The sequence below is a fragment of the Polyodon spathula genome, unplaced genomic scaffold (assembly GCF_017654505.1).
Source record: "Polyodon spathula isolate WHYD16114869_AA unplaced genomic scaffold, ASM1765450v1 scaffolds_1285, whole genome shotgun sequence".
Taxonomy (NCBI): Eukaryota; Metazoa; Chordata; class Actinopteri; order Acipenseriformes; family Polyodontidae; genus Polyodon; species Polyodon spathula.
The window spans coordinates 1-22006 of record NW_024472768.1 but is presented as its reverse complement, the minus strand read 5'-3'; the positions used below and the strand labels follow the sequence as shown (position 1 = coordinate 22006).

The following is a 22006-nucleotide window of genomic DNA, read 5'->3' as shown; positions in this document are numbered from 1 at the left end:
TTATTTCTTGTGTTTTGTGAGTGTACGAGTTTGTGCTGAAGATGCTGGGATTTGATTGGTTGGAAAGGCGACAGGTGAAGAAGCGAAATCAAAAGGGAAATGAACGGTTCATTTGAAATCCCAGGTTCCCAAAGACGGTGGGTAAAGCGTGTCTGTAGCAAATGGACTTTAATATGAAACAATTACCAGGCGGTGATTGTGAGCCAACGATTCAGAAAACCCGTGTTGTTTTCCTCTCCGAGGGAGGCTGTGCGATGAAGGCATGCCAAGTGTTTAATTGTGGTGCTCTGGCGCCACCTGCTGGACATAAATATCTTTTTTTTTATTTTATATTTTAAAAACACGTCTCTTGTATACATTACATAACAAATAACATTATATCTCCCATAGACCCATTATTATTGTATTTTTTTAAATACAAATAAATAATTAAATAAATAGGCTAATAAATGAAGTGGCTAAGTGTCATTTTATATATGTAACACATTATATGATAGGCAGTATTTCAACTTTACTGTGTTTTATAATAACCAAAAGGGTAGTTCTCTAACAACAAATAACCTGCAATTTAACTGGGAAAAAGAAAAGATGTAAGATGTTAAGATGCTTCGTCTCGATGAATTATACCAGCTTCTTAGTCAAACTCAGTCTAGCATCAGCAATACTCACTTCCTTGCTGTAACCTTGCCTGGCCAGCAGGGGCAGCATTATCCCCCCCCCCCCCCCCCCCCCCCCCCCCCGTGCATGTAAAGATCCCACAGCACTTTACCGAGGAAGAGAGAGGGAATTCCTAGCCCCCTCACCAGACTCCAGACCCAGTCCTACACTGACTAACTCCCAAGGCATGTTTCCTCTTACTGTCCCACATGAATATGATGGGTTCAAATACATTTCTCATAACAACAAACACTGAGTTGCTGTAAAACTACAGTACAGTAAAACCCTTGCTTTACCTCCATAATCCAGACCACTTTATGCTATAGTGCGGGTGCTGTTTTTATATTAATATATTTAATTAATCTCTTCTCTATGATGTTTTTAATGTCTTATTACTATTATAAAATATTGCATTTGAATTCAATTTTTGATATTTTCTGTGTTACTTTGAAAGATCACTCATAAATTACCAACGCTGGAAATAAGACTCCTCTATAGCACGTTTACCCAAATCCAGGTTTTACTATGAGCCTCATTAGCTCACAGGTTACAGGTAACAAGCTCAGGTGTTTCTGATTAAACTTTTAATAAAACCAGGAATGGATCAAACTGCTATGCAATGGGAGTCCATCCCCGGATTACATACCAGTACTATTCAATAAAAATATATAGGTTTGCATTCCTGATGAAATGTCTTCTCGTTTGTAAAGGCTGTGTTTAAATGTGTGCTCGTGGTTTTGTGCTTGTCACAGTTCAGTATCTGAGCTGCCCGAGGGCAGGGAGGTACACAGTGGCAGAGACATCACCTCTGGTTTCTTTCCCTGGAACTAATTTTTGACGCTGTAGGGAACCCTTACTGGTCGTGGAAAGCCTGCTTAATAAATTAAACAAGAACATGTAACTCATTTACCTAAAAGCACAACCAGACACGGGGCTGGGGCAGAGCAAGGCTAGGGGGCTGGGGCAGAGCAAGGCTAGGGGGCTGGGGCAGAGCAAGGCTAGGGGGCTGGGGCAGAGCAAGGCTAGGGGGCTGGGGCAGAGCAAGGCTAGGGAGCTGGGGCAGAGCAAGGCTAGGGGACTGGGACAGAGCAAGGCTAGGGGACTGGGGCAGAGCAAGACTAGGGGGGGTGTTCTTGCCTGTCCGGGCTTCATTTGCATACATTTGCATATCACATGTCACAAAACAAAGAGAAAAAACAAGTTTTATTACATCACCGGTTATTTCTTTTTTAAATACACTTTACGGGTATTGACCAAGGAATTACAGTTGAACCGGTTTACAATGGATATATCTGAATATATTACAAAATATATTACAAAAGCTGATCAATTCTGGGATGTGTTGGAGACCAAAAATATATATGCACGCCCAGCACAGCAATGACTATCCCAAAAAATGTTGGGTACTTTTTTATTCCGGGATAAAAGTGATTCAAATGCTGTCATCTGAGTGGCTGAAACATTGTTGGCGGGAAAGCAATGCTCCCCAGTCCCGGGTAGCGCACAGTGGTCCAGCAGCACACTGGTGTCTGTGCTGGTTCTTACCACTGGGATCCTTACTGGGGTGACTTCCAGTGTGCTGCCTATGCCTCTCAGTACAGAACCATTGTAGAGGCACTCCTTCGTTTCTGCAGAAGATCGTTTGGAAAGGTGGGGACAGCACAAAGAAGGCTTTAGCACTAAGCCCCCTGTATTATACTACATTATTATTATTAACTCTGAAGGGTGCAAGTTGGAGAGCTGTACCATGTGAGCCAATGAGCCTCCTTTTTGGGACGACCTTGACAAACTGCGGTCAGAGCCGTTTTGGGATTTGCATAGCAACGAGCTCACAGCGAGCCGTTGTGAAAATTCAGTTTGTGAGAAGAGAGGGGGTTTTGTTTTTTGTTTTTAGGTGCATGTTTTTATTCTAGTGGGCAGTGGCATGGCAGGGCTAGTTGTACAGAGGATGCCCTAATGCTTATATCTGAGATAGCTTTAACGTACACTGTGTGTCGATGTAGCAAACCTTAACTGAGACCTGATAACTCTGTCGGAACTGACTTCTATTCACAGAGAGCTAAAGGTTATGGCTTGTGGTTGCCGTTTTGGCTACTTACTTTAGATTATTGAGTTTTTATTTTATTATTATCATGGCGCTCTCCTTACAGTGCCTTTTTAAAAGTACCGAAAATAACAAAAACGATGACAGTAAAATTTAACACAAAGCCCTCAGCTGTCTTTAACCTTTGCTTTTTAAAAGCTGCTGTAAGGAATTGAAATTTAATCTTTGGGATTGCCACCATCGTGCTGAACTGACCTGCTGGTGGCCTGCAGATTCCTTCACCAGGTAGACAAATGTGAACTAAGAGTTCACCAGCTTGCACAGTGAAATGCGTATTTTGTGATTTGTTGGCATGGCTTGTTGTTTTTTTTTTCCTATTGGGGTTAGTCACTTAATTCTAAGAAACTATCATTGCATGTTCATCAGGCTTCCAAGGAAATGGGTAGGTAGGGTGTTCAAGCTAACAGATTGAAATGCAGTGCAAAGGTCCGTCACAAGGATGCCTGTACTGGAACCTCAACGGACAGTCCACTTCAGTGCCCTTGTACAGATGACCCTGTACTGGAACAGACAGCAGTGTGCTGCTCACTGTATGCCTATTCAAGCCAGCCAGTGTTAGCACACTAAATATTACTTTATCCACGGCAGCCTTCACTTCTCTGCATGCAAATCGGCTAATTTGCATGGGCTGGGAGCCAGAGTTCCAAAGGGAGAGATCCGGGCTGAACTAACGATCATGTCTGCCTCTGCTCTCTGTGGCACTCCCCTGCCCATGTGGTGGTCTCAACGTAGTATGAGTTTTTAGATGCGTGTTGTGTGCTGTGCGGTGCATTCCATTTGCAGCACTGAAAGTGAAGAAGCGGACTGATATTTCATCAAGACATTAAAGAAATGGTCAATTTTGATTCCCAGCACACAGGTAAGAAGTAATGATTGATGCATGTAGAGGGTGTTTGAATCGTGCATGCTGGTATAGGATTTTAGACACTACAGGTATGATACGTGTACATTATATTACTGCAAAACTATCTATATATCGATCTATCGGCATCTCTATAGTTTTTGGGAATATAGCTTTGTACTAACATAAGGAACAAAATTAAAAAGTTATTCTGTATAGAAATTGTTAGTTGAGATATTAGCATTAGCATTATTTTTCATATAATTGCACTGATAACAAATAATATTTGATCAAAGTCACATTGTTCCATTGTTGCATTTTATTATTTCAGTCTCTGAGTCTGCAGTGGTGTTCAGATTTGCTGATGCTCTTATTTTGGAACAGATTGTGGAGCTGGTTGCTCGTGATGGCTCTGGTTTGATAGTACTGTCTAATTATGCACAGAGGAGGGATAGCACAAGCATTGACAACGTGGGCTTTCCTGCACTGCCCTGCAAGCGTGCATCAGTGCGTTAGGGACCTCACATACTCAGCATTCACACCCATTTCAATCTCCGTTTTTAGGGTTGCAAGCAAAGGTGCAAATTCTGAGGACTGTGTGCTGTTTCTTAGTGATTTCTACTGTTTTCTTTTCCACAGTTTAATACAAAACATGAATGTCTTTCGGACCAGATTCTATTTCCATACACTGCTTTCCCACAGTTTGCATTTTGTGAGTTTAAACCCCGAGTAAATCAATCCGATCTTGTGATATTTGATATCTCAAATCCCAGTCCATATTAAAATTATAAACAGATAGATGAATGCTTTGGTTTATGTTCTGTTCTGTGTTTGTTGTTGCTGTAGCTCATATTTACCTGTATGCTAATGTGCGTTAGCTGATACCATGGTGTAAACTAGCTGGGTCAAAGATTCCTCCACCACTAGGGCTGTGAAGTATTTAGGGCAAGCTTTCCAGGAACAGTACTGCAAAATAACCATAATCACTGCATTGCATTGTACTGCAAGTTATTTAAGTATATCTGAAATATTGCATTATACTGAGAGGTTGCAGTGTAACTCATATGAGCAGAAGAACAGTGTTGTGTGATGCTGGGCAGCGTTACGCTAGATCCTGTCCATAAGAGATAATATAAAGCCTCTGCAGCCACTCAAAGACTTGCTTTGCCTTCAATGAAAATGGTAGCACAAGAGAAACTACTGCCGAGATGCTACTACGGTTGACGCAAAAGGAGAATGATGATATTTTGCTGTGTTTCACTTCAGCTGTTAACTCTGTCATTCAGTCCGTTGCCACTCTCAAGAGAGACTGATGGTCACAGAGGTTTTGTTCATTGAAAGTCATGCAAGTCTAGCAAAGGACCCTTGGATTAATACACTGATGTCATTCTGGGTGTCCGCTGAGGACATCTTCAAATCCTAAATGTGTGGGTGTTGTTCCCCGTCTAGAACGTCTGCTACATCAATGCTGCACAGCCCATGCTACTCATAAAAGCATTCCTATTTTCTGTGAGAGTCATATAGTAGGCCTACATAATAATCAGTCCCTGTACACCAACACAGCCCACGCAAGTTCTAATAATCCACAGCCAGTTTGAGGTTTCCACATGATTGTACATTGTGCCTTTACTTGGCGTGGCCAACCACAAGATTTCGATTTAGAAAAGGAAATCTATAGGATTATTCAGTGCTGCCCAAACTGTAGAATTAAGACAAGATTGAAGGCAGGAGTGAGATATAATAGAGTAGCATCATTCCCGACTAGCTGACTTGTAGTTTATGGATGTTTCTTTGACAAGCTTTTCAACTCTAAGTTTTTGTCAGTGCATTATATTGCTAAGTTTATTTTAGCATACATACATTATACAGGACTTGTTTACAATATTCTTTCTTTGCATTCCTACTCATTCCTTCTAGCCACAGATAGATAGATAGATAGATAGATAGATAGATCTTTACTGCTATTTGTTATTTGCACATTGTATCTCCAGAAAGAAAGAAAAAAACACACACGCCCACACACTATACATTTTCAAAACTAGAAACAAACAACACAGACCATTCATTTTGGAGCCTGTGAATATTCTGAGTGTGTTTCTTATTCATTCTGACTGATCAACTATCTCTGAGAACACAGGTTTATGTGGCTTTCTTAATAAAGCATACAAGAGATTATCACAATGACGCCATCAGAAAGCCAGCTTTCTGACTTGCGAATCAAGTCGCTGTTTTATGCAAATGAGACGACGCTTCCAATTGGCTGTGGAGGTCTCATGCAAATATCCGTTTACCTTTCAGGTGGCCTGTTGCGTTTCGATAAGAGGGTTCAAGCGCCTGCACTGACCCACCTGGCGCGCACCTTTGTGTCCCAGAGGAGTTTAGGAATAATATTTGAATAAAACACGGTGACCCTTTAATCGACAGGAGTCTTGGGTTGAACAGACAGAGGGAGAGTATCGTTAGGGTTCAGCTGATACGGGACACAAGGGAGTCTTGGCGCATACAAAAAAAAAAGATTAATTTTGTACAGGTAATTAATAGTTCTATCGGTTTAACACACAGAAAAAAAATTGCGTAATTTGCATTTAATATTAAATATAGGTATATTATGAATTATATATAATTATATATATATAATATATATATATATATAGATATATATATATATATATATATATATATATATATATATATATATTTAATGTTTTAATTTTAAATAGGTGTCAAAATCCAGATAGAAGTATTGATTATAACTAACAGAACTATGACTACTAATGATAACCCTATAACTGCTAGTTCCAATAGCTGTGAGATTAACGTTGAATGTGCAGGGTGAAGCTGAGTGAAGGAAAAGCAACAGATGAGAGGGAGGATTGATGAAGAAAAACAGCCACAGGATATATTGGAGATAGGTTAGTGGTCACAATTCACAGGGGAACCCGCTAACTTATGAATATTTTACTAGCAGCATTTGCGTGAGGAGAGAACAACGAATATATTAGTATAATATGATGGTGAAGAACAATCCCTGTTTCTGCATAAATGTGTGACCATTTAGTAAAATCAGCTGTTTTATTATTGCAGGTATTAAGATGAGCGGCGAGTCAGCGGAACCCGCAGATGCCCGAAACGACCCAGCAGGTGAGGATGCGAGACTGTTATTTATCAGCGTTCAACGTTTTATTAGGGCTTGGAAACCCGTGCAAAGTGTGGGGGACTGTAGCTTGGGAGACGCGCAGAATTAAAGTGATTGATAGCATTCTTTAAATATAAATCAAGTTACACTGGTATCATTAATTGACGATCGAGTCACTTTTAGAAATGATATTTGCTGTACCTGTTTTGGCTGTGTTTATTATTATTATTATTATTATTATTATTATTATTATTATTATTATATTATTATTGTTTTTCTTGATTCCGGTTCATGGTTTTGGACTCTGTGTCACAATTACAGTATTTATCCTGAACAGAAGTGAAAGGTGCTCTCTGTTGAGGGAACTCGGCGGCAGGATTTCTGGTCAAGGTGGAACTGAGTTTTTCTGCATTTTTTTTACCAAACAAAACAGCAAATAGAGAAGTTCGTGTTCCCCTGCAAACTGTGAATTTGAGGTTCAAACATGTATTGCCTTTCGTTTCAACTGTGTTTTTAGATCCACGTTTAGATTTGTGTCAAATGCAGTACTGTACAAACACTCTCACTGTGAAAGCGATACTCTGTGACAGAGAGTCAGGAACGTTTGTCTTTCGCTTAAACAAAGTTATACTGCCGCGCATAAGCGTCAAGCTTCGTTTTGTGATTTACATTGTGGTATCTAATATTTGTTGAACTTTTTTTTTTTTTTTTTAAATCATGTGTGTACTTCAGTTTCAAACCTTTAATAATTAAACATAGCTCTATATAATGCATATGTGCGATTTCTAATTCACAGTATGTAGTCTACAGTGTAAACAGCTCATTTAAAATCGTGCAAATTAACTCTTAATAAAAAAGAGTTTATATGCGTTACAGAGCCGCCACAGCAGCAGCAAGATTCAACCAGCAATAACCGCGCCTCGGATTAAATGCATAGGCTGCGATACTGCCAGCATTGAACCGAGCGGAGAACCGAGATAGTAACACAGGGGATAGAGAGAGGGCTAGCCCACTGCAAGATCTGACCTGCCACAAGACACTGAGCACACACACAACAGGAACAAAGCACATCAATGGCGAGGGATCACGAAGGACATGTCAATGTACATATAACTGTGCAACCGCACATCACATTTAACACACAGTAACACACAATCACACTGTTAAAACACTACTGTGTGCAATCGGCCCTGCAGTAGATATTGGGATTCCGGTTTTAACGTGATTAGATGTAATATCTACGGTATTTAACCGTCAACGCTACCTGTGTTTTTTTTTTTTTTTTTTTTAAAGAAGTGTGGTCTGTTAAAACAACGGAAAATTTCTGTTTTTACTTTTGTAATGTAAAAAAACTGATTTATTTATTTATTTATTTTAAAAGGAAATGTTCTGTAAAAATAAACACATTTTCTTGTTTTTAGTATGAAGGTAATTTGTACTTACATTTATGGTAAATTGTCATTTCATAAGAGAAGGCTGTTTACCAGAACTTTAGTGTTGGACTTAAGAACATTTTTTACAGTGTAAGTCTGGATATGAAGGTGTTTCCAACACAGCGCTTTAGGTGGAAGGGCTGCTTCCTGGTACGTTTATCACTTCCTGTGTTGCAGTCAGTCATTTCCCACAGATTTCTATGCAATACATGTTTAATTATTACTACCAATGTGCCATCAGACTGTACTTGCAGTTCAACTGCTGTGTGTAGCCAAGTTGTCAGTCCAGTTACTGTGCTAGCTGCAGCCCGCGCCCTGAGGATCTATAATACACAGAACTGGAAGAGGCAGGAGAATGTGGGAATTGTTCATGGAATTTACGGAGCAGAATGGAAGCTAGGTGGTCTGATGGAACAAGCCTTCCTTGCATACTGGAACAGCAAAAATAAATGATTTAAAAAGATCATCAGTTTCAGAGTTTCATATTTAGCAATAAGTTCAATACCAATGGAATGTATGTTTTGAGCCTCACTTTGGCTCATGCCATTATGGTTTCGTTATCTGTGATCTGTTTCAGTTTCTCTGGTTATAAGCTCCTATCATTGGGCATGGTTGGATTCGTCACACATCTATGCAATCCACCTGGGAGATCAAGATAATACTGTAAGGATGACGTTGTGAAATCCGAGAACATGATTCCGATAGTTTGTGTCATTTTGGGTTTTTAGTTAGTCCACAGAAGTTCATTTTAAGTGAATAGGATCCGGTCCACACACCCTGGTCATAATCACACATTGAAAGTCCATTCTGCAGAATTATTTCCCACGAACAGTGTTCAAGGCACACCGTGTCAGAGGAGTGTCGTGCCTGTTTGTTGACGCTACACCTGTGGTTCTCTTGGAGACGGACTTCAATCTATTTGCATGAGCCCATCATTTCCATACTGGAAACTTTGCAGCTAGGGCTGAAAAATTTCCATACTGCAGGACACCAGAGCCAGAGCACGCAAGAGACACGTAGAGGCTGAAATTTGAAATTCAAATTAGGAAGATTAAAGGGTTATCTTCGCTGCTAACAAAGGCTTGTTTTTCTGCTTCATGCAGGTGCTTTTGAAATGAAGTAAAGGTTGTAGTCATTATTGGGTCTCGGTTAGTTCTGTTCTACTTTGACATTCAATAGAGTAAAACCATGATTTAAACAGATCAGAGCTAAATGGTACCATGGAAAAGCATGGAATCTGAGCTCAGCGTGAGAAATTGCAACAGTGAAGCATGCATATTCACAACAGAAGAGGGGCAGGGGTGACAGAACCAACAGCTATAGAAGCCAGATTCATACATTCTCCATAAAGAGCTTCGTCATTCACATACTTTCAGGAAAGAGCCCCCTATATCTGAGGCCAAACCGTTGCTAAAATGAACAAGACGGCACCTCAGTGATAATCAATTTATATGGGTCAAAACTAGGCTTTATATACACACAGCCAGGTCTGATGAGTCACCTGTTTTTAGACTGAATTTCAATACCTAAAAATGTGTTGTTTTTTTTTTTTTCAGGAGATGAAAGAAATGGGGTTGACTTCACAAGACACGTAAGTGGACCAGTTTGATCTCCTGATGATAGGAATCTGAACGCGCCATTCCATTCTGTGACCATCTGTACTCTACAAGCGCTTGGCAGGGAGGGGGTTAAGTACGAGGTGCACGGAGCTGGGAGCTTTATTGCAGCCCTGCTCCCCTAGCCTGGGGTCGGGCTAGGGGAGCAGAGCTGCAATAAAGCACCCAGCCTGTCAGCCTCAGACACAGCTGGGACATGCTTAGTTCGATGATATGCTATTGATTGTTTGCTACATTCTCAGTTAGATCTTATCAAATTACATTTGAATTACTGAAAGCTGTACTCCTTTTCATTTCACTGGCGTATTTCCTTTTTTTCCCTTTCTTTTGAAAGCCTGTCACGCTTCGTCTTTTCAACTCAGTCAGGTGTCGCTCATAATGTTTTTCAGATTAAGACAGAGGACATCAGCGATTCACCCCAATCTGTGGTCAATCGCAAAAACTGCCACCTGACCCAGGGCTCGTCAGCTTCAGGAGGGCAGTTGTCTGGGGTAAGTTAAGCAGATCTTGTTGTAACCGTTTATCTGAACTGCTGCACCTCAAGCGCGTTCCCAGCAGCAGGTGTGGTGAGGAAGTTAGGCGCTGGGGACAGCATCAGATCTACCCTGGGCAGTTAGCGACAGGAGGGCAGGGATGGAAATAAGACTCCCATTGCAAAGCAGTTTCATCCATTGCAGGTTTTAATATTGCTCGATTAATGTCAAGGCACCTCTAGAAACTGTTTTGCTAACAGTCCAGTTTTTATTCTTGGGAGGGAGAGGTGATTTAAAACATATGTCAAGCTGTTCTTTACCTACTGCATAACTCAAAGCTCTGTTCACACAGCTGTGGCCAGACGTTCTGCACCTCCCTATAGAATTAAGACATTTTGCTTCATAAAGTCGAATGAAACCTGCTGAATAATGTTAAGTTAACATATTGAATTACACAGCGCTTTGTAGTTTTCCATATATATGCGACAGTTCATAATCTAGCATGAAATACTGCGCTGCTATCAGAGCTTCCGTTTGTGATATCGTTTTGTAGTTTCTTTGATTACACCATGTTAAATAAAAGATTACATTAAAATTTTTATATTTTAAACCTTGTCTCAATCCTGAAAATTCTAGCTGATGCAAAATATTTAGCCGTAGCCGTCCGGCATAGTAATTTGAATTTGTTTTTCGGTGGATTGGGTTTTCTCATTCAAACGTTGTTGTGCCCCCCTCTCTTCTCCCTGCTGTTCCAGGACCTGCCCACTCTGCACCCCCTGCAGCAGCTGCTCCTGGTTCCTGGGTCACACCTGCCCCCTGCATCCCAGTTCCTGCTCTCACAGACCCAGCCAGGGCACCAAGGTACCGCAGCCAAGATCATACAGAGCTCCCTTTGTATAACGCTTCAACAAAGCATTGCTGAAACCAGAAAATACAGGGTTTTGACAATTAGCTGCTATCAATATAGCCCAACAGTGAATAAAAAAATTAAAGTACAAAATCTTTGACACAAGCAATATCCAGTTATCTACATAAAGAGGACATATTATTATTATTATTATTATTATTATTATTATTATTATTATTATTATTATTATTATTATTATTATTCTAGTAGTATTAATAATCTGCTTTTAATCATATTAGCTTTGTTAAAATTTGTTCAGCGCTTTGACAGGATCTGGTCTTGAAGGGTATGGCAAGCCAAATGATAATTTAGAGATATCTCAAATTAATGTATAAATATCTCCTAAATATTTTAAGATGTCTCAGTCATTTCCAGATATCTTTAAAAAGATATCTTAAAATATTTAATGATAAACTGCATCATTTTAAGATATCTAAAATACATTTAGAGATCTCTCAAACTTGATTTCCAGATATCTTGAAATGATGCACAGTTCACACACCCTAGTCTCGTATCTTGTAAAGCGCTTTGTGATGGTGGTCCACTATGAAAGGCGCTATATAAAAATAAAGATTATTATTATATTATTAAATATGAGCCTGAAGTTATTTCGAGGTATCTCTAAATCTCAGTTTGACGTTCCATGCTAGCAAAACATTATTTAAAGAAATCTTTATTTTATTTTTTAGAAAGTGAAATTAAGGTGTCTTCAGAATGGTTTATTTACAGCTATCTCATGTTCATTTATATCTTTTATATTAATTTGAGGTATCTCTAAATGATCAATTGGCTTGCCATAGAAAGGCGCTATGTACGTGACCACTACAATTATTGCACTTTGTTTTCGATGGAGTGTTGTTTGTTTTCTAATGTATGTTTATTTGTTTTTTTAAATTGCAGGTCTTCTGCAGCCAAACCTGCTATCCTCACCGCCACAGTCCCAGGCAGGCCTGTTCCAGCACCAGTCTGGATTAGGTCTGACTTCGCAGGTAAGAAGACCCAGCCCTGGGAAGAGATCTGGCGGGGTGTGAGAGAACACTTTTTGAAGAATGTCAAAAGCTTGACAGAAAACTAGCATGTTGCTTGACGCAATGTTTACTGCTAACCTTCCTACACACCTGGAAAACACTGGTATTTGTTTAGAGCAGGAGTGAAATTCTGCCAGTAATGAGGAGAAGTTATTTGGCAGTTTTGGTGTTAAACCAATCGGTCAGTCTCACCCGCCTCTGGATTTACAATATTTGGTCGATAACGTGTCAAAATAGTGTGCTGATACCCTCCCCTAATATCGACTAATAACAGTTTATGAAATTTAAAATATGGTAGTTCCTTATAGAAATTACATCTGAAGTAAGTCTACTGTTATGAAATGTTTAATTTAGCCTCCTGATTCATATTTTTGTTTGATCTTGTAAGCCTTCAAATAAATATGATGACATATAAGCAGTTTTCTGGGGCAGAGAAAGCTGTAATATATCATTGTTTTCTTAATGCACACGATGAAACGAAGTTCGTGCTTTTTTAATGTTATTACTCCCATAAAGACACAAATTAGTCACGCTTGTGTCCACGCTAGCTACGTACAGTTTTGTCGTGTTGAATTAAACTCTTCATAAATCCAGCTGGTGAATGATTCAGAAGCTGAATACCATGGAGCTAAAGTGACCCCGTGTAGTACGTAGTCTTTTTAACAGTGTCTGTCACATTACAAAATCCAGCCCCTATTGTGTGTTGTTTTGACTAAGACCTTTTTGCATTATTTTTAATGCAGTTTTTTGATATCATGAATATGCCCTTTTGTGTTGAGAATTTCAGCCCTGGTTTAAACCTCATGAGATATTTTCATATCCAATTGTTAGCCAGCATTTACTTGCAGAACAATCTAGGTTCCTGTTTTGTTTTTTTTCTGCTGCATCCCTGCCAAAAAGATCTGAGCCAACTGATTAGCAATCCATTCAACCGAGAACGCCTTGCTTTTCATGAGCTGGTAACACCAACAGACCTGACAGCAGATAACCCTATTGCTCATCTCCTTCCGTACTTTCGTATGCTTCCAAAATTGAAATGCTGTCTTCAGAAAGGCAGTCCAAATATTTTGTTTATATGGCAGTTAATGAATTTCAATACACAAACCAGAACATCTACTAACACAGTTCCTAGCGTGTTTGTATAACTGATACCAGGGGTGGAAATAAGACTCCCATTGCATCAGTTTCACCCATTCCAGGTTTTACTAAGAGCTCGATTTAACCACAGTGTATAAGCTCTGGTGTTTTATTAAAGTCATAGTGAAACCAGGAATGGATAAAACTGCTATGCAATGAGAGTCTTATTTCCATCCATGGATACATTTTAGGGGCTGGAGGCTCTAGCCAGCTTTCTCTAATCTGACCCCCCCTTGCAGCAGTGCAAGTGAGTGTGAGGCTAGGTTTGGGAACTAATACCTGTTGCACAACGGAAGTGAGCTTGGGCAGGAGAGCGTTTGTCCTTAGAGTGTTTGTAAGAGGCTAATGGGTTTTATCCCATGTATCGGTCACTATGAAGAGGTGAGCAACGCATCAAGTCCACTTCAATATAAACATAGACAGGTAGGTGTTAGTTTCCATCACAGTAACAGATTCTCACACACCCCAGCATGCCGGACGATACTTCACATCCTCACCACAGCAGAATATCTTAGCCTGTGTTTTGTTGTTTTATTCTCACAGGCAGTTGGTCGGACAGGCCTGTCGGGGTCAGTAGACAGCCACCTAGAGATTCCGTCACACATGCAGGTCTCCAAACTCTTGGGTTCCTCGAGTCAGCAGGACGAGCCCAGCGATCTGGAGGAGCTGGAGCAGTTTGCGAAAGCCTTCAAACAGAGACGGATCAAACTGGGCTTCACACAGGTACATACTTATCAGAGGATACCTTTCCAAACCCCCCATATACTGTACAGAAGACGCTGATGGTAATCAATACTGTGTGTGATCTTCTCCTCCAGGGCGATGTGGGCTTGGCCATGGGGAAGCTCTATGGGAACGATTTCAGTCAGACCACTATTTCCCGGTTCGAGGCTCTGAACCTGAGTTTTAAAAACATGTGCAAGCTGAAACCCCTGCTGGAGAAGTGGCTGAGCGACGCAGGTAAAGCAACACAGCCTGAAGCCCTCACACACAAACCTACAGGAAACTGTCAGCAAGACCCGTGGGAATCTCAGCAAGCCTAGCGTGGCACGGACAGCGTGGTCCATCACTACACACCGTTACTGTTCATAAACCCTCTGCTGGATCACAGCACTGTACACCTGCCCGCTGCACAATAAAGCGACTGCTATAAGAAATGCTTATTCTAGCCTTATCCTTCTAAGCATTCACCATGGTAAATTTGAATGACAAATCCTCATGCTTTCCCAAGCTTATGCATCAGCTGTGGCGATTCTTTACCGTAAGTTGTATCACGCTTACCTATGATTTGAGCACGGTGGATTCCCCTTTTGCTGATCAACCCTGTTCTCTCTCTCTCTCTCTCTCTTGATGCCCCCTTAGAGAACTCTCCTTCAGACACCATGGGGAATGCTTCCTCCATGCCCCCCCTGATCGAGGGCTTTGGGAGGAAGAGAAAGAAAAGAACGAGCATCGAGACCAACATCCGCTTGACCATGGAGAAGCGCTTTCAGGACGTGAGCACGATCTCTGGTGTTAGCTCCCTGCAGTTAATAACATACTAGCATGCACTGGCTCACTCAGACTACAGCTGGGAACCACCGCAGTGCCTCTGAGAGTCAAAGAGCTGATCCGAGCAAGCAGATACACTCAGAGATTGAATACCAAGAGCTAGATCAAGTGCAGCTTCTGAATGACACGCTTTGTAATTCTAAACTGATCATAATTTACGATTGCACACACCCCTAGATTACATTTTTTATTTTTTTTTAATTCTTGTTTAATACCTTTCTGAGTAAGCAAATGACGCTTTGGATTACAGAGCTGGGAGTGCATATTTAACTGAGCTGTTGATAGAAATCCTTTTTAACCTTTCATAATAATATGTTCTGCCCTTTTTAGTTTGAAGATCTTCGATAAAACCCCTTGAAAGTCCAGGGATGGAAATAAGACTCCTACTGCATCTCAGTTTCACCAGTTTCAGGTTTTACTTTGAGCTTGATTATCCACAGTGTATAGGTAAAAAAAGCTCAGCTGTGTCTTGTTAAACTCATAGTGAAACCAGGAAGGGATCAAACTGCTATCCAGTGGGGGTCTTATTTCCATCCCTGAAGTACAGTAGTTTGACTGGCTAAATAAAAAAAAAGATTTCAGCTACAGCTCCCTCCTCTTGTAAGTCAGCCTCTCGTGACGATTCACTCTCTTTCTTTCTGTTCCTGTCTCTGCTGTTGCCCAGAACCCCAAGCCCAGCTCAGAGGAGATCACGCTGATCTCGGAGCAGCTGGCCATGGAGAAGGAGGTGGTCCGGGTCTGGTTCTGTAACCGCCGGCAGAAGGAGAAGAGGATTTGCTGTCCCCTCTTGAACACCGTGAAGCCCCAGGTCTACAGCTCCAGACTGGTAGGACTCTTCTAGTGCCTTTCCACTGTCTGCGCAAGTGAGGGCCCTAGTCATAGACGTCACACAGAAAGTGTGCAGTGTGCCTGGCGTGTGATCCACCCTGACAGGAGTGAGCGTGCTTGGCCAGCTTGAACAACTTCAGTAAAAGTGTTCCAGGGATGGGAAGGGAAGTGGAAACGTTCCCCTTCACTTCAGCATTTGCACAGTTTATTTTTTTAAATGTCATGAGTATTGAGTCAGGAGATGACAATGATTTTCCTCTCTGTCCTGTTGTTGCCTGCGCTGGGTCATCCCCCCCCCACCCGCACCCCCTGAATGATGTCTGTTTACTCAGGAGGTGCTTTTTGGCAGCAGACTGGCGAGTGAGTGGGAGTGCGGTGCTGTCTGCACAAGCAGAAGTTCATCAGAAACATCTGAGGACTTTTGGGAGGGTTACACTTGATTTGGGAAAGACAAATCAGCCTGTTTTCATGTGACTGTCCGACCTTACATGCTCTTTCATAATATGACACTGTTTGCCAGCGAGGAATTTGAGGTTAAGGTTTTAAAGCAAGCTTTTAGTTGATCCCGTCTCTCGTCGTTATCGTTTCGTTTTTTCTGCTATGGGAAAGGAAAAGAATTTGAAACCCTCCTACAGCATGATTCCCCCCGCTGCTTCTCCTTCTTCTAATTACAAACTGCGGTGTGCCTTCACCAAAGTAACTTGCCTGCATCGCAGTGTATTAAGCTACTAAGCCGCATGTAGAATCTGCAGGTTTAAACCTTACAGTCGTAAAAGCCTGACGCGCTTCAGGAGGTCTGATCGATCTTTTTCCTTCCTTTTTTCAGGTTTCTACATCCGGATCGTTCAGTCCTCTATCAGTCTCACAGGCTCACAGCACTATGAGTGGAGGTGAGGGCCACCAGACTCTCGTGCTCATTTCAATGGTGCCTTACTGTCTCTTCAAATGTAGTTACAGGAGTCTTTACTGTTTAGGACCTCCGGATAACCGCCAGTATCGTAGCCCTCACACTCCTGGTCTTTTTTCCAAATCCTGTTCTAAATTGTTTATTGAACCAACTAAACCTCAACCCGGACCCTGAAGTAGTTTGTTATCTTGTTGTACCTGTTAAACCTGGAGTGGAGTGACCCTCCTGGACCGTGCTTGGACGCCCCTGTGTTTAGTTGTAAGTGAAGACTGTGGCACGCCTGCTTGTTGAACCCTGTTTCTCGGTCGTGTGTTTCAGTGTCGTCCAGCTCTTCACCGGGCAGTCCCAGCAGAGGGTCCCCCTCGCTCAGCATCTCATCCAGTGGCGGGGCGCTGACCTCGCAGAGCAGCGTTCAGTCTCTCAATGGAGCAGGGTAAGGGGGCTGGGGGTCCCACTAAACATGATATTCTGACCCTCAACATCTCCAGCAGTCAAGTCCGTAAATGATGACATTCACCAGTAAGGTACACTGAATGGATTGCTGAACACAGGGTTTAAAGAGAGACAGTGTGCAGTAGATCAGTGCTGATAGAGACTGGCTGTGCAGATAGTGTTTGTATGAAGGTGTGTAGCTGTGCTCTGTGCAGTAGATCAGTGCTGATAGAGACTGGCTGTGCAGATAGTGTTTGTATGAAGGTGTGTAGCTGTGCTCTGTGCAGTAGATCAGTGCTGATAGAGACTGGCTGTGCAGATAGTGTTTGTATGAAGGGTCTGCAGCCGTACGTCCTGCTCAATGTCATCTCTCTTTCCACAGGTCTTGGTATAGATCCTGGAACCACTCGTCCTATCTGCACTGAAGAGTCCAGAGAAACACAGCTCACTGTTAGCAAAGCTTCAGATCGTTTTATGCAAAAAGCAGTCCTCAATATCCACAGGCTATTTTATTCATAAAAAAAGCATTTGAGAAAAAAAAAAAGCTTCTACAAGCCTTTCAATTTCAATACATCTTACTACAGCACTCCCTCGTGGAAGAACAGAAGAGACAAAGGAAGACTGGAAATGTACACACAGTAAGACTTCATTTATATTAGAAACACGCTGCACAGAACTGGCAGCATTGAGGACTGCCATTACAAGACTGGAGACTCCTGTGTGTAGCTGGATATGATAGTACTGTACGATAACAAGTCTTTATGTATATATACTGTTATTTTGGAATACAGAGTTTAGAATAATGTTTACAGCTTCTATGTTTTTTCTTGGCATGAAGTAATCAGGTTGCGTCCGCAGTTTGAACAGCATCTGCTGTATAGAGAGCGCTCTGGTATTTCTTTATATGGGGTTTAGAGATGCTGACACGCTCACACGTGTGTATTCTGGACTGAGTATTTTTGTTTTTAATTGGAAATGTTCAGTTCTCCGTACAGCTGCGCGCTCAGAATGTTCCCCAGTAGCCATAGCTACGATCATTGCGTGCACTCGGTTCCATTCTACTTTTCTCCAAACCCTGGACCGCACCCTGCGTCACTCTGGTGAAGTCAAGCTGTTACAGTTATGATATGATATGCAAGGTCTATAATGCAGCATGTTACTGCCCATGCTCTCAACGTGTTTAATAATGAGGGAAACACCTTCTTAAATATCTAACAAATCATTAGGGCATTCCACCTCTATAATGGGGGCTTGGTTGTTGTTGTCATGTTTTCATTGTTGTTGAAGATGGACGTGCTTATGAATGTTTTGTTTATTTTTGTATTTTTTATTTTTATTGGGGTGGGGCGAGCTGGGTGGGACGGTTGAGGGCAGGCGTTTAATTTAAATTTAAATTAAATGTAGAGGGTTTTTTTTCCTACATTGACATCTTTAAAGGGGGGGCATTTTGTTATTTATAATATATATATATATATATATATATATATATATATATATATATATATATATATATATATATATATATATATATATGAAAATTAAAACCTGTAAATAAAAATGTGTTTACATGTTGTTGGTGTGTGTGTGTTTTTTTTTCTACATAATAGTGTTCTATATAAATAAATACCGGCGTGTTTTTAATACCCATATTATTTGGAAACACTATTAAGCTAAATACAATCGAACTAGCTGCTGCAGTCAGTGTTCAGTTGGACAGACGTCTCTACAGATTTGTTAATATTTAGTTATTTAAACAGTCAGTTTAATTCTAATTAAAACACGCAGCGTGTCCTATAAATTATGCATTTTAGAGAACAGCATATATAACGGCGATTAGGATGCTCTCTGTTCAATCAGTCGGCCGCACATCAACGCGTGTGAGCGACGCTTGAGAGGCATCACAGGGTATTGTAATGACCTTTCCAATCCAGCAGGGGTCGCTAATCTTCATTCTGTGCCGACAGCGCCCTTGTTTACGGGCACTCTCCCCTCTCTTGGAGGTTCTGTTGTTGACGCTCTGTTGCCCGCAGTTACGCGCAGCTGTTGCCAATGTGAGGGCGCAGGAAGGAGGCGGTTGCAGCGACAGCTCGTCCTTTATTAGTCTTTGTGGGGATAATATTAATAACGCGGTCTGTGTAACGCATCAGCATGCGAATATGTGCCGGAGCGGGCCGATTCGTGATTCAGCTGCAACCACGGAGGATCACATGTGCGTTTATACAGGTAACCTTACTCTGCATGCAGACCAAGAGCATGCATGGACCGGATTATTGTGCCGGCAGCGCTGATTACAATTCAGAGTCCATGCATTAATATTCCTATCCGATTAATATAGATTGTTTCCCATGACAAAGGTATGTTAAACATGCCGAAACGCGGGGAAGTTTTGAGCAGTGTAAGAACTGATGCTGTTAAGTTGCGTTCGAGCAGTTGGGCTCACGGGGGTTTATAGTTGTATTTTTAGATTAGATGTAAGGGATATTCATAATCGGTTTACAGTAAGTGTTAACACAGCACTTTGCATTCGGACACTTGTTACTCTTAAATTGATATTCGCACAGTACGCTGAAGCTGAATTCCCCATGCGGTTAAGATTACACTGGTGTATTTTGACAGGCTTTGGTTGATGTGAAATCACTAAAGAGACTACAATACAGGAACGTATTATTATCGATTAACTTTAAAAGAACTGGGCAGTTACTAATGTCGAAGTCATTTTGCTGACCAGTCAACGAAGGACCTAAGGAAGGTACTGCTGTTATAACATGACATTATAATTTAAGCATTGTGCAAGCGAATTGCAGTACAAATAATGCTTCAGACAGTTCACAGGATTAACTATTTCCAATTGTTATTAGGTATAGTTTGCCAAAGGAGGTAGATTTTCCATTATTGTCCAAGTACTTCTGAAGGTTACCTGTGAAATGCATCATCATCATCATCATCATCATCATCATCATCATAATATTGTTCTTCCCTGTTGTAAAATAAAGTCTAATACAACTTTTTTTTTTTTTTTTTTTATTCATTTGAAAAGGAGTAAGGGATGACATAGGGCACCGGGCAAGGCCCAAAATAAACATTTTTGTTTTTAAACCAAATAACTTTGAAACGAAAGTAGCGCCAAACTTGCACAGTAGCCTTATCTATCTTGCAGGGTCTGCTTCCTCCAGAAGTTTCTCCTCAGTAGTGCAGCAGAGGCATTGCTGTTACATGGCAGTTTGGCCCCTGCCCTCGTAATTCCTAATTCCTAACCCTAGACAGCCGCCCCCACACCTCCAGAACTGAGGTGGCCATCTCCCGATCTCTGACACTGCAGATGGTTAACATGCTTCACATTCTGGTGTGCTGAGTTGTAGCCTTGGCATTGTCCCGCTGTCCCTCTCGCACGCACTCGGTGCCTTGAACTGACCTGCTCTGCGCGTCGGCACAGACCCTGTTAAAGATTGCCAGCTGACGTCACTCTTCCTGGATCAGAATTATCCCCTGTCCAAAAGCAGGGCCAAGCCCTTTAGCTTGTTAACACAGAATTGAGAGTTAATAACCATTGCAGCGTTAGCGAGCACGCTCCCTGAAATGTTCTCGCTGGGCTGCCTGCTGCGTGCTCCACATTGCTGCAATTTCTTCTTAAACACGTCCGCTTTGTGCAAACACAAATAGAGGAGGCAGCTGTGCATTTTGTTATTTATTCCAGGGGTTTCCATGTCGCTGGAGAGCAGCTCCGGAACTATGAGGCGTAACACAAACTTTGCAAAGGAGAGCCTCTCTGAATGCCTGCAAACGTCGCTACATTCTAAGATAATGAAACTGCTTGATCTTTAATCTGTTTTGAGTTTTCTGATGGGCTGAGGGGGTTCCACGCAGAGCGCACCGTAATCCTGATACCCAGAGCTCCAGTTTTGTGCCTGCTGTTTAAGCCTGCAAGACCGCTGAAGATGACACGGCTTCAATTCTGTAAAGGAATGCATGAGTTCTGTGCAATTTGGGGCTGGAATTTTGAAGATAATAAATAACAGATGGCCAGTGTTTTCACCTCGTTTTGTCTGAATTCACTCCACCCACACACTACCCACTGCTGTAGCAGCAATTGCTTGTATTTAGCTGAAATGTGTCTTTTTAGTGTTTGAAACGAGTAGAGCTGGTGGTAGAGTTTGTTTTAGAAATGTTAATGGTTTAAGACAGTGTTGCTATTGCTCTAAGGTGTCTAGACTCAGGCAATGCACTTTAGTTTCCAAATAGTGCACAAGCAACAGCTGAGTGGAGCGAAGTGCACAGAGCGATTTCTGCAGTGTTGCAGTGGATGTTCTGAGGTGCCAAAGAGGAACAAAGTACACCCCGAGAGCTGCTTAAAACAAAGTCACTCCCAGCGCACGTGGTACCTCAGCTGCAAGCCAGTGCAGTATGACCAGGGGTATGTGAGCACTGAATAAGCAGCTCTCTGCAGTGTTCTTTCACTGTGGTTTCGTGCTTTTTTTAAAATGTATTCTTTTATAAATTTCAGCGAGGAGATGACATCGTTGATTCTGCAGGTTGCCTGCAGCCTGATTGGGTGGATCTCGTTGTACGCCTCGCTCTGCGGTCTGAACGGTCGCCGTGGTTACGAGTGGAACTGCCGCCTGGTGACGCTGTTTCACGGGGTTCTGATCGTATGTCTGTCTGCCTACGTGGGATTCATTGATGGCCCGTGGCCCTTCACAGACCCAGGTGATTCAGTAAAGAGGCATTTAGCCCAAACCTTGGGTACTTAAACTGTTTCTCCCCCCCCATATATATATATATATATATATATATATATATATATAATAAAATATGCTGTTTTCATAGTGTGCATTTTTACCTTGTGCTTTGAGAATGTAGCTCGATGCAATTGCCATCAGAAACAGCAATAAACACTAGCTTGCCAAGTTTTGAAAGTGCTTCAGATTCTATGAAGTAACGGGCAGGAGTAATGAGATC

At 41.6% G+C, this 22006-nt stretch overlaps 2 protein-coding genes across 4 annotated transcripts; both read left to right on the top strand.

The window, feature by feature from the left end:
- The first annotated feature begins 3470 nt into the window (after positions 1–3470).
- Positions 3471–18488, top strand: pou2f3 (POU class 2 homeobox 3). Of its 3 annotated transcripts, none has more exons than XM_041242412.1 (13): positions 3471–3620; positions 6687–6743; positions 9728–9762; positions 10177–10278; positions 11016–11121; positions 12068–12156; positions 13876–14055; positions 14151–14292; positions 14695–14828; positions 15548–15709; positions 16538–16601; positions 16937–17051; positions 17433–18488. In XM_041242412.1, the coding sequence occupies exons 1-13, from the start codon at positions 3593–3595 to the stop codon at positions 17473–17475; spliced, it is 1257 nt and encodes a 418-aa protein (XP_041098346.1). In that variant the 5' UTR covers positions 3471–3592; the 3' UTR covers positions 17476–18488. The 3 variants fall into 3 exon arrangements, with proteins under 3 accessions (XP_041098346.1, XP_041098347.1, XP_041098345.1); XM_041242413.1 differs by lacking the exon at positions 3471–3620 and adding an exon at positions 5927–6132; XM_041242411.1 differs by lacking the exon at positions 3471–3620 and adding an exon at positions 6422–6514.
- Positions 18489–19019: 531 nt separating this feature from the next.
- On the top strand, positions 19020–21803 carry LOC121309467 (TLC domain-containing protein 5-like). The gene is made up of 2 exons (XM_041242410.1): positions 19020–19259; positions 21552–21803. The coding sequence occupies exons 1-2, from the start codon at positions 19207–19209 to the stop codon at positions 21796–21798; spliced, it is 300 nt and encodes a 99-aa protein (XP_041098344.1). The 5' UTR covers positions 19020–19206; the 3' UTR covers positions 21799–21803.
- The last annotated feature ends 203 nt before the right edge of the window (positions 21804–22006 follow it).

Bases quoted from the DNA above. Each gene is read 5' to 3' on its own strand.
- LOC121309467 (XM_041242410.1), top strand. From the start codon at position 19,207: ATGTGCCGGAGCGGGCCGATTCGTGATTCAGCTGCAACCACGGAGGAT. The intron at 19,260-21,551 runs GTGCGTTTATAC...TATAAATTTCAG, and splicing joins GCAACCACGGAGGATCACAT to CGAGGAGATGACATCGTTGA.
- pou2f3 (XM_041242411.1), top strand. From the start codon at position 6,463: ATGAGAGGGAGGATTGATGAAGAAAAACAGCCACAGGATATATTGGAG. The intron at 6,744-9,727 runs GTGAGGATGCGA...TTTTTTTTTCAG, and splicing joins TGCCCGAAACGACCCAGCAG to GAGATGAAAGAAATGGGGTT. The intron at 14,293-14,694 runs GTAAAGCAACAC...ATGCCCCCTTAG, and splicing joins GAAGTGGCTGAGCGACGCAG to AGAACTCTCCTTCAGACACC.